Raw genomic sequence first — 11,926 nt, 5'->3', positions numbered from 1 at the left:
CCTGCTGAAGACAATCAGTGGGAATTAGATGCCTTGAAAGTCTGGACCTTCATGATTTCACTCCCAGAAGGCAGAGAAGCAGTGTTAGCCCTATGGACAGAAGCTCATGCTATGATATCAATGTGACTATCCTTTTTCCTTTATGATAAATGTCACCACCCCAAAATGAGGGGTGTTACTGTCTACTGCATGTTATGTGCAAGTCACTTGCACTTTGTATTGCTGACCAAAATTTCTTTATTTTTCCCCTTGGTTTTGTATAAAACTTGTTCATAAATCAAAGGCTGGCAAATAACAAAAATCTGAGATTATGAACTGGCTAAAGGAATACTTGCAGTGTCTTTGGCTAGATAGTTCAAAGGATTTGTCTTCTTTTGAAAGTAGCCCTAGAACTGCTGATCCTTAGCTGTAACATAAAAGCTGTCCCAGGAATGATGCCATCAGCTGTCCCAAAGGGCTAAAATGGCAGCTGAGGAGTTATATGCTTGTTGTCTTCCAGGACATTGCAATAGAGAATATTGCTTATGCCAGCATCATGAGGAACAGGCAGGACTTGTTATGCTGCTCTGTGTCCCTGTAATGTTGTTAAACGTAGGTCTTGAAGCAGAACCACCAGGAGGATGCAGTGTAGCTATTCTCAAAGGCTTAAAAGTAGTTTCCATAACCTCTCTTTTGCACATTCTTTACCCAGCGCAAAATGATGTGTATGAATGTTTCCCCAGTTTACTTTTGACATGACAACTTGTGTAGGAGTCTTCAGTCTCTTTCAGCTGTAATTTAAAACATCTGATTTGTGAACCCATAAAATTGAAGTTTATACTGGAAATACAGACACACCCTGGCCTCTTACCACTATAGGGTACGTGGAAAACTGGGAGATCATTTGATGTGCAGAGAAATGAAACCCAAAGTTAGTAATTGCCAATTTCATTCTTAATATATACATGCTCCATTTGAATTCTTATAAAAATCAGAATGCTAGATTTTCTCAATGTTCAAAACAGCCTGTGACTTCTTACTTAGCCAATACTTGCTTTAAGGTATGATTGATGCTTTGACTTTTCTCTCTGACTAAAGAGAGTCCAGTAGTGTCTTCCTACCATGGAAGTGCACAAAAGCAGCAGAGGTTCCCAGGCAATGAAACACCTCTCCATGTGAGGAGGGAGAACAGCACAGGCTGTTTATTCCTCAAGACTTTCAGGGGATTGTCAGGGTCCTTATTAGCTTTTTTGGCATTGAAGACCAAACTCACAAGCCCTGATTCAAAGCACTTGGACAATGTGACCAAGAACTTTTTGGCCTTACTGGGATAGCTCTTGTCTCTCCTCTGCAAAAATGCGATTTAGATTACTGTGGATTTTCTGAAAAAGTGGACCTCTTAGGGCTCACCCATTAGCTGTGCAGTTTGGGTTTTGTGGAGCATACAAGGGTCTCTGTAGTGTGCTCTGGGAAGAAGCAACTTTGAGTGCATTTTTTCCTCTGATTTTCAGAACTTAGTCCTTGAATACACAAGATTCATCAACTGAAAGAACTCAAAGAGAGCTTTCCAGGGAGGATCTTCCTGATCTCCATGATAAATTTCCTTCTCTCCTTCCCCCAGTTTGCTCCAAGTTTTCTTTCTTGCTCAGAAGCTGTTGTCCTAGCTGGCTACAGCTGCTCACCCAGCCCTGGTAACAGCATTAGTTCTGAGACTTCAGTGACGGTGTCTGTCTCAGCCTTTTGCTTGGTCTGGTTACTTTAGCATCTACAGAATGTTTTCACAAAGAAGCAGATGGTGGTAGGAGTAATTGGGCCGTAAAACAACATTAACAGCTAAAAACGATTTTCACCAGAAAGGCTTTTGCGGGCAGGGTGAGGGAGGATCAGCACTGTTTTCTTGTTTTCTCTCCCATGCATTCAACCCTGTCCCTGCTGTAGGTGGTAGAGCTCTGCACTGTCTGCTTCCAGGAGATGAGCCCTGTCAGGTCAGTCACAAATATGAACAGTTGATGAATAACCCATTATAGAGTCACTTTTATGTTGACTCAGTGGACGTTTCCTGGCTTCAGAGAGAGTGAAGATAATGGCTAGCTTTGTAGAAAGAAAGAATCTCTAAAATGCAACTTTTTTTTTTTTCCCTATGTGACTTTTATTGCTTTGTATGCTGACAGGTCGGAGGGAGGAAAACAGTCCCTGGTTGCCAATAATCCACAGCACTTGGCACAGAAGGTCTTTAAAATCTGGCACCGGGATGAATATTAATTCAGTTGTTTTCCCACAGAAGCTACTGATTAGTCAAGGCCAAGTATCACTAAGATGATTCATTAAACCCAGCATTTGAGCCCACCTTTACTGAGTGGATCTGCTTTTTGTCACCTCTGCAGCAGGTGGGCTCAATGTGCAATAAAAGGGGCAACTAAAGTCCTGGAACATAGGAAAGATAAAAATACAGAGACCCCAAAAGCTGGGCTGTGGTGCAACTGTCTCCCAGCTTTCTGGGCATGGAGCCAGGCAAGGAGGATCACACCCCTGGCAAGGGTCTCCTCTTATGTCTCAGAGCTGTTGTCCTCACCCCTCTGCCACCATCCCCTCACAGCCAGGCTTCCCAGTGTCAATTGGCAAGGAGTGGCATGGGAGAGAAGCGTGGGGCTATCATGGCACTGAGGCTGGGGAGCACAGAGGCCACCATGGTGTTTCTCTGTCTGATGTTGGGGGATGAAATGCCTGTTGATGAAGTCTTGAGTCCCCCAACACATGGCTACAGCTCCATTGGCCACCTGCATGATCTAGCCTGAGGTTAGCTCTGCTGCTGTAGCTCAAGGGCAACATTTTGACGGCCAAAGACTATAAAACTTAATGTTGTGATTCTGAGAAACCTTTTGACTGAAAAGGCTTAAAGAAAAAAGAATCCCAGTTTTTTATTCTTTGTGCAAAACCTGCTTTGTTTCACCTAGATATTGCAGGGCTCTCCATGCCTGAAGCAAACTGTAATTGGTGCAGTGGCTTCTGCTTCTTTTGGCTTTTCCCTATCTTCACTGGTCTCTCTCTGCCTGAATCTTGTCTTCTTCCACCTAATAACAGCACTTCTTTTACTTCAAGGGGAACACATTAGGCACAGCACAGGTTTAATGCAGACTGTATCAAAGAAAGACTGAAGGGGAAAATTGTCTGAGATCCTGCAGTAGGAGGATGAACAAAACGGTTGAAAAGGTCTTCCTGTGTCACATATCTATGGTTTTAAGTACTAAACGATCAAGGCAGAGGCGTTTCCTGGTGATTAATGATGGGCTGGGTGTAGTCATGTCTGGGCCTTAACCCTGGCCTCTCGTATATCCCTAGGAAATGCCCCGTGGCTCAGTTGTTTCTGCTGTTTTAAGCTGCACTTGGTTTATGATTGATTGTCATTTTTAGAAGTGCCTTTATGTTTGTGGCTATTTTAGTGACTGTAGACAGCTTTGTTCCCCCCTCTGTGGTCTGGAAGTTATTTCTAAACTAATATAAATGTGCCTAAGTAGCAGAAGTGGTGGAAGTTTAGACATACATACAGTAGTCTTGTGCAGGTGTGGTATAGCTGGTAGACACAATGACCTGCAGATTGTTTGCTGTGGACCATGGATGTGGAGCTCATGTAGAGGATCCGTGCCAGCTGAGTAGTGACGTTTGCTTTCTGGCTAGACTGTCGTGTGCATGAGTGTTGTTCAGAATTATGGCAAATAAGAATATGATGCATTAAGTTTATAATGTTGTAATAATGTAATGCACTGACAATCATACCCATTGCAAAGGCACTTTCTGCAGCTGCTTTCTGCAAAAGGATTGTACGGGTACCACCCTGCACCCATTATTGCTCTTATGTTGCCTTGTGATGTCATTTGACGTTGTACTGTCAATCCTAAAGATACTCCCACAGTGCTGGCTTTCTGAAAATCTGCTGAAATCAGTGGCAGTCAAGATTTCCAGACTCACAGCCCAATTAAAAAAGTTGAATGCATAAACTACTGAATATTTTTTTCTAAAGCTGTCAGTAGCTCAGAGGTTTCTCTTGAGCATTGTCTAGTCTCTGTTCTGTAATCTGCAGTGAACCCCAATGGATGCAGAAAAGAATTCACTCGTTGGAGATAAGCAAACCAAACAACCACCACTTGTTCAGTCAGTGCAAACCTGGGGCTGCCCCTGCAGCCCTTACCTGCTCACACTCATTGCACCAGGCATAACTGGTAGTCAGAAAAGTACAGTTTGCCCAACTGGACCAGATGTGTTTTAGGTTTCACATCAGACAACCAAACTGATTTAAATGATCATTTTTTAAGTGGAGGGTGAAACATGCTGACAGATATTAGCAGGTCTCACAGTTTCACCAGGCACTTACTATTCCCAGGAGTTTTGTAGCACTGGGAGCTCTAGCTTTGGACTCTCCTTAATATAAGGTAATGATTTGGAGATGCTCTGTGAATTGTTTAATTGCTTGCATGAACCAGTAAACAGGCAGATGTGATTAAAGAAGGTGTCGCTTATTATGGTTGTAGCTATGACAGTGTAAGAATTGTTGTCCAGACAGTGATTGTAGATAGGTAACCAGTGTCTTTTATTGGATATAATGGCAATATTGGATATGTAGGCGATATTGGATATATAGGCAATATTGGATATATAAACAACTTCACAAAGGCATGTGTTCCCAAAAGCTCTTCTCCCTTTTCTAGCTATGCTAGTTGGTCTAATAAAAGATATTACTTCCACAAACCTTGCCTGCAATTAAATAAAATACTCCCAGAATCATACTGTGCAAAAGATCTTTTAAGTCCTTTCAGACCTGCTATATCTATGAAAAGCAACAGGAGTCTTTACATCCAGTCCTGACTGCTTCCCTGTGTAAGCAGGAACATTCTACACCACTTCACAGCCTCTTCCTTTGTTTGTGGACTGTGGAGTGAGGGGAAACTCATCTTTTGAACATGTGAATTATGGAGTGTGTGGATTAAGAAAGTGAGAAAGAGCAAAGATATGTTCATAATAGCAGTTGATAGAGTTAATAGCAAGAGCAGATAGATCTGCCTGACCTTTCCCATCTCTAATTCTATAGACTGCACTGCTTTCTTCTACTGGATGGTGAAGAGGAAAACAAAATAGCCTATAAAAACTTTCTAAGCTAGAAACTAGGATAATAATGTAACATTTTGAAGGCACAGGGAAAAAACCCAAATTACTTTCTTCCATGCTTTTCTTAAAAAAGCAGTAAGTAAAAGAGCATGGCATAAACATGGAAATAGCAATAGTAGTGTCCTGCTTATGCAAATTAATATTATTTTCTTTTAAAAGTAGATATTTATTCTGTATATTTAGTATTTCAAAAGGACATAGATGTTGACTTTGCATACAGTCATGGTAGAGTAAATCTTTTTCAATTTTCATAATTATAAATATGTCCTTATTATCCATGGAGCCTCACTCTATTTTTTTCTCATTGCTGTATCTTTAAAATGGGATGTTAGACAAGCAAAACCAAAACATCAACAAGATTGACTTTTAAACCAAAAAGTTTTGAAAACAGTGCTGAATTTCCCTTCCCACCCAGTGGTGAAGGACCATAATGCACACCCTGTCCTCCCCAGAGGCAACATGGACACATCACTATCCACTACATTTTGCCTTGTGGTGCTTGGAAATTATTCCATCTGATCTGCTGAGCTGGAATAGAGGAAAAAATACAGAGTTTTGTTTTTTAGCATCATGAACACTTGCCTTTTGTAGCCAGGGTACTTAAGCCAACTGCTTGCTATAGAAATCATACCTAAATAGGAAACTAGGGCTCCAGAAGCAATCAGTGCATATAAAAATACATGCAGGACAAGGCCTGGGAATCCCAGTGTTGATGCAGATGGGTCACTGTCTTTAGGCAGTAGGTTGTCACATTCATCCATATGGTCCAATAGTTTAAAAGCAGAACATCTATCAAAATCTCATTACTTTTGAGAGGATGGGAGCTCATGGATTGTAAACCTTCATTTATTTTTTATATCTTAAATTATGGTGCTGCATCTGAGCCATAAATTTTTTAAAAAAACAAACTGCTGATGCATTTGAAAGAGTTGAATAAATAGTGTCAGCACTGTCACAGAGCAGTGGTAGGAGTGAGCAGGTGTGTGGGGTGAGGATGGCAGAGAGGTGGTGATGGCACATTGCTTTTGGAACTGCTACTCTTGTTGTTTTTGCAATAAGATGCCTGTATTTACTTGGAGGAGAGGAGAGAAGGTTAATGATATCAGTTCCTGGGAATACAGGCACTCCCCATTGACTGAAAGGGAATATTCCTGGATCCACCAAAGATCATAATTTCACTCCCAAGTGTCTGCCAGCAGCAAGACATGCCTGTCTGCCTTCAGTTTAATACCATTGCAAAGTGCTGATTTATTAAATGATGTCTTTGAGCTTGTGCTCTGTAGGGTGGTGTAGGAGGCTGAAATGGCTCTCAGGATACAAGACAGCATTTTAAATTGAGCAGCACTAAATAGCCTGATCCTGTAAATCTGGGATCATCATGTTATTTCAGAGGGACTGGTCTTGCCAAGTTTTGTGTATCATTTAAGGGGAAATCTTTCCCGCTGAGAACAAAGGCTTTTGGGAGTAAGAGTGATAAGCGCCTTGAATCCTTGCTAGATAATGCCCATGTCTCCCAGGACAGAGCTCAAGAGTTTTATTCAGTTGTATCTTTCATGGGAGGTAGGGTTTGCTAAACCACAAGAAGGACAGAAATCTGAAAAAATTCACCAGAAAGATTGGACAAGTAAAACAAATTGCAGCCCTGAAACCTACAATGGGAGCAAGACTAGGGGTCAGCACCAAATTCATTTAGCATGACAACTTCATTAAGTATATGGATAATGAATGACTATTTCAGTACTATTTTATTCTGTATTATTTTATTTCTGTATTATTTTTGCCCTGGTTACACTGACTGTGTCCAAATGGACTCTTCCACAATACAGTTAGAACAGCATTGTTTCCAGAGATAAGATATGTAAATTGAAGATAGATAGATAGATAATTATAAATACATCTTTGTTTCATGATGTGGACAGTCTTCCCGTGAAGGTCACTTGGACAATGCTCCAGGATGTACTTGTGGAGCTGGTGACTTGTGCAATGAGAGGCCAAGCTGTGTAATCAGATCTTACATCTGGGTGCTCCTGTCAGGGTTTCAGGAAACTTCTTTTGCTCCATGATAGACCTGTTCTCACTGGGCAATGGGAAAAGCCTATGTGACTGTTAAAACAAGAGTGGAAAAATGTGTATCTGGAATATGCATTGCTCTATCCTGCCAAGCCAAGTGTTTATTGTGGAGGCCAGACACATCTGTCCTCCAACAGATATCATGGTGTTTCTTGGATGAAAAAGGCCGACTGTAGTGGAACAGTGGAAGAAATTGCTTCAGAAGACTGACTTATTGAAGTCCTATATCATATGAATCCTGTCAAAAAAGCATTAGCCACAATGAAAGCTATCAGTTGGGAAGGTGAAAGCAATATTGCTTGATATTGTGATTACCTTTATGGCAACACACTCAAGGTGGGCAGTGGGGAATTGAGTCCTTCACTTGTTTGACCTGAGCCGTCAATAGTGTTATTTCGGGGATTTTTTATTTGTTTGTTTTATGTAATAAAACATCTGTAATAAAAGATGTTTTAAAAAATAGTTTTGGGAAAGAGACTAGAGACATGGATTGCAGACAGCTATTTGGGTCAAGGGGTTAGGTTTTTGCCAGGCTCCAGATGGGGACGGAGAGGAGAACAGGAGCTGGAAGTGATTCTGAAGCTGAATCCATCAACGCTGCACACCAAGAAGAACAACATCAGTGTAGTGAGCTGCACCTGACCTGAAGTTTGGCAGTCTGAAGGAAGTTTGAAGGAGACAGTTCCATACATACTCCCTGTATGGGGTATTTCCAGGAATGCTGCTCATGAATGTGTTGTTTGTTCTGAAAATTTGCAGTGAGTGTGAATAGCAAAACTCATCACACTATCTTTGCATTTTCATGCCCTTGCAGATTTACTGGAAGATCTTGGAAAACAGCAGCTTTGGCGGAACAGTTTAGTTATATCAAGGATAAGGAATTCTTGCTGGAAACTTGACAGGCACCAAATCATTTTCTTACATCCCAGTCCTTTCAGTTACTTCTGTGGATAGCCTTACACTTGCTATGGACAGTTTTATGTGCATGGAATGTTTTAGTGGTAGATAAAACCCCAAACAAACCCCACAAAAGACCAAAACCAACCATTCCCTGTATGTTTGGCTTATTTTTTAACAGCCTTGCCCAGTTCAGGTACCTTTGTTCATGGTTCTGCACTTTCTGCTATCAGCTGTCTGGCATATGAAGAGTGCAAGCATTGAAGCTGAGAAGAGTTTTGTGATTGTTTTCAAATGGATCTGAATTTACAGCCCTGCTGTTTCTCCAGTATTTTTGTAATACTGATACTGCATTTAGCAGATGGGGTGAAGGGTAAATTCTTGTGACCAATGTAATATGTTGACAGTCTGATATATAGGGTTTTACATTAAGCACAGGTTACTGCTAATGGGCAAAATGAGAAATTATAACTTTTAATGAGCCAGATTAATTCAATGTACCTCCATATGTATAAGAACCATCAGATGCTTAGCATATATCAAACAATACATGCACAATATTTGATTTTTTGTTTCTGGTTCCTGGCATCATCAGAAATAAAATTAACCATTCCATTTATGTTGCATGCAAAGGTTACATTATAAGCTAACTTAGAACAATTTGTAAAGTATATGGGCTTAAAAATAACCCTGTTATGAAATAGGACATGATGCAACACAGCAGTGTTACAGCAGCTGAGTTGTGGTTGTTCAGAAGGAAGCAAATTATGTTAGCTTGCTACTTAGCAGAGGATATTCCACCACTCTTGGTCATTCCTCGGCCCCCAAGTCCTAGAAAAGTGAAAGCCAGACCTGAAGCAGCCTTACATTGCTGTTCAGATTTTCAGTTCCATGATGTTTGGGATGCTATCGAGTGTATTTAAACATAGTGGAAAGGTGAAGGGCCAGTCCTGCGGAGTGCTGAGTGCCTCTAACTGCGTTGAAGCCCAGGTGATGCAGGATGCTCAGTGTCTCCTCTTGCCCACCACCATAACCACACAAGTTTATTTTGGTGGAAGAAAGACGCAGGATGTTTGCAGCCAGCGAAGTAAAGCCAGAGGGAGGTTTATGCTCCAGGCTGGGGTTTCTGCAGCCCCTTGCAGGCACTGCCAGTGCCAGTGAGTCCAGTAATGGAACACTTGGGTGTTGGACTGCAGAGGGAGGGCTGTGATCTTTTCCAATAACTGGCATCAACCTTCCATGCATAGGCCACATTACTGTCTCCTCCCTTTCCCTGTCTGGGCTAGGGCAGGATCAGCCTTCACGTATTACTTACGTAAATCTTTTAAAAAGTCAAAACATCTTTCCAACTGCACTGTCAAAAATGGCTCTCTAGTCTATTTAAAAATCTTGGCTTTTAAAAATCTGTTTAATTTCAGTTAAAATCAAAATATGTTAACATTTTTCCTTTCCCTATGGATTTGGCTTAGGCTCAGAAGATAATTTCATGTGCTACTGTATTTTTTTTCCAGAAAAGCAGATGCCTTCTCTGTTCCTCTACAAAAGCTTTATGCCACAATAATTTAAGATTTCCTCCAGGTTAGAATATTTCTGCATGTAAAACCGCTTTGAAGGTTTAAATAGACTGTAGCTGAGTTTTGACATGTATTAGCACATGTCAAGTGCAGCAGTTATTAAGGACAGTGGAGACAAGACACATTCCATCTCTCCAGCAACTGACTCGCAGGTGTCCAGAGCACTAAAGGCCACAAGTGGGCAAAGCCACTAAAAAGATGTATATCACCATTTATTGCAGTAAGCATGAAAAACTCTCTTTACCAACCATTCCAGCAATACATCCAGTGAATGGTCAGGTGAGGAATAAACTCTAGTTGCTGTTTTACAAAATTATGTCCCAAGATTCTGACTGGGAAAACTGCCTTTTTATTCCTTTTGATATAAATCTCTTCTGTGTCTCTTGTAAGGTTCTGCATCCACCCAGAGCACATTTTAAAATTATATTTAAACATACATTTGCACAGCATGATGTGTATTAGTTAAATAAGGGTTACTGAGTTCTGTCCTGTTCCTTTTCTCTTCTGTATGAGCTGAATCTGTGTGCATCCAAAAAATTCATAACAGAGGAATTGTTTGTCATATTTTTTTTTATTCTTTAATTCCTTTCATTCATATGTCAGGAATCGATGTCATCTCTCCCTTAGCAGAACTAAAAAAGTGTGACATGCAAAAGGAAATACTCAGGTCTTGATGCTTTTTAGACCATCACAGGGTTAAACAAAACCAACTAACTTTCCTCACATCTCTTCCCAGGGCACAGCTTCTGTCCTGCAGCGCAGGTCTGACAACGAGGAGTACGTTGAAGTTGGAAGACTTGGTCCATCAGATTATTTTGGTAAGAAAATTCAACTTAAGTATGGTTCAGAAAGACAGGCATGTGGAGCTGTATCAAGTAGTCACTGTCTTAATTATCATTCTACTCTTTTAAATGTGAGAGGTTATGTGTAGGTCAGCCACTGCTTTCAGCAAAACTGAGAGATTTCAGTGAAGCTGAAACAGTTCCTTGGTTTACACCAGTGTAGCCAACAGAAGACAGATCCAAAAGAAGCAAAACAGTCTGAAAGCATTTGTTTTCAAAGGCATTTTACACGTATGCATTATGCATGTGTAATGCATTTGTACTGTCAACAGAATTATACAAAGTGTCTATCAAGAGACATGTAAAGGGAGATGTTCTACAACCAGAGCATCTGGATGGTGGCTAGAAAATGCACCCTCCAAAAAAGAGGCAAAGGGTGTGTGACAGCAGATTTATTCCTGTTTCCAGGTGAGATAGCCTTACTGCTCAATCGGCCCCGGGCTGCCACCGTGGTGGCACGTGGACCCCTGAAGTGTGTGAAGCTGGATCGGCCCCGCTTTGAACGAGTGCTGGGTCCTTGCTCTGAAATCCTCAAGAGAAACATTCAGAGATACAACAGTTTCATTTCCATCAGCGTCTAAAATGATCCTTCTGGAAAGCTGCCTTCGTGTGACCTTGTGCACTTAAATTTGCTCTGTGCAGCTCTGTAGTTTCATGAAGAAAAAAAAATAAAAGATGTGCATCTTATGGGTATTTTTTTCTGTTTATGTCACGTACTGGATGTCAGTTCAAATCTCATATACCATGCAAGAAGGAAGACAACTGTTTGGATAAGACTGGCTTTGGGGAAGATTAGCCTCTTGGCTTGCAGGCGAGATTTTTACCTCTTGTTGGATCATATAGGTTAAAACTGTGTTTTTAACTATTTAAAATTAACATGAATTTGTATTTCTCTTATGATCTTTGTAGCTGGTCTTATTCCTCTTTTGCCAAGCTTCTTTGATCAAGCAATGTCCCTCTGCCTGTCACTTTTAAAAGCCTTTTCACTGGTTGTGGACTGGAGGTTTCCAAAATCCCACAGGGTGAGTGGCAGTCACATAGTTTAAGAGGGAAGATTTTGGTCATTCCAAAACGCCAGAGAAAAGTAGAGCTTTTTAGTCATTCTGTATAGATACAGGAGCCATACTCCTCTGTATTACAAGCCCTCTCAGGTCTCCTTTGTGGGATATGCTAAGTCAAACAGCCAACTCCACTGTTCTGGGTGAAGGGGTCAAGGAACAACGTGTTTTAAGAATTCAGATGGAGCCTTTTGGGCCTAACTTATTTGTTCTCAGCTTTTTTTTTTTTTTTTTTTTAAATAAGGATTTGCATTACATCCCTTAGAAATCCAACAGGAACTTCACTGCTGAATTAAGTGGGCTTGAAAGATACTGACCTGCAGCAGAGTGTCCCTCAGCCACTTCT

General features: G+C 41.0%; 1 protein-coding gene across 1 annotated transcript in view; it reads left to right on the top strand.

Annotated features, from left to right (window-relative positions):
- PRKAR1B (protein kinase, cAMP-dependent, regulatory, type I, beta) overlaps positions 1 to 11,467 on the top strand; it is a 93,625-nt gene extending 82,158 nt beyond the window's left edge. Inside the window, exons 9-10 of the mRNA XM_010003263.1 lie at positions 10,417 to 10,498; positions 10,931 to 11,467. Of these exons, the coding sequence (XP_010001565.1) occupies positions 10,417 to 10,498; positions 10,931 to 11,103 (255 nt within the window). The 3' untranslated portion in view covers positions 11,104 to 11,467. The remainder of the gene's footprint in view (positions 1 to 10,416; positions 10,499 to 10,930) is intronic.
- Positions 11,468 to 11,926: the final 459 nt, after the last annotated feature.

This window comes from Chaetura pelagica, unplaced genomic scaffold (genome assembly GCF_000747805.2).
Source record: "Chaetura pelagica isolate M959 unplaced genomic scaffold, ChaPel_1.0 scaffold138, whole genome shotgun sequence".
Classification (NCBI taxonomy): Eukaryota; Metazoa; Chordata; class Aves; order Apodiformes; family Apodidae; genus Chaetura; species Chaetura pelagica.
Note: the sequence above shows the minus strand (reverse complement) of the source record. Positions and strands in the feature narration are given on the sequence as shown.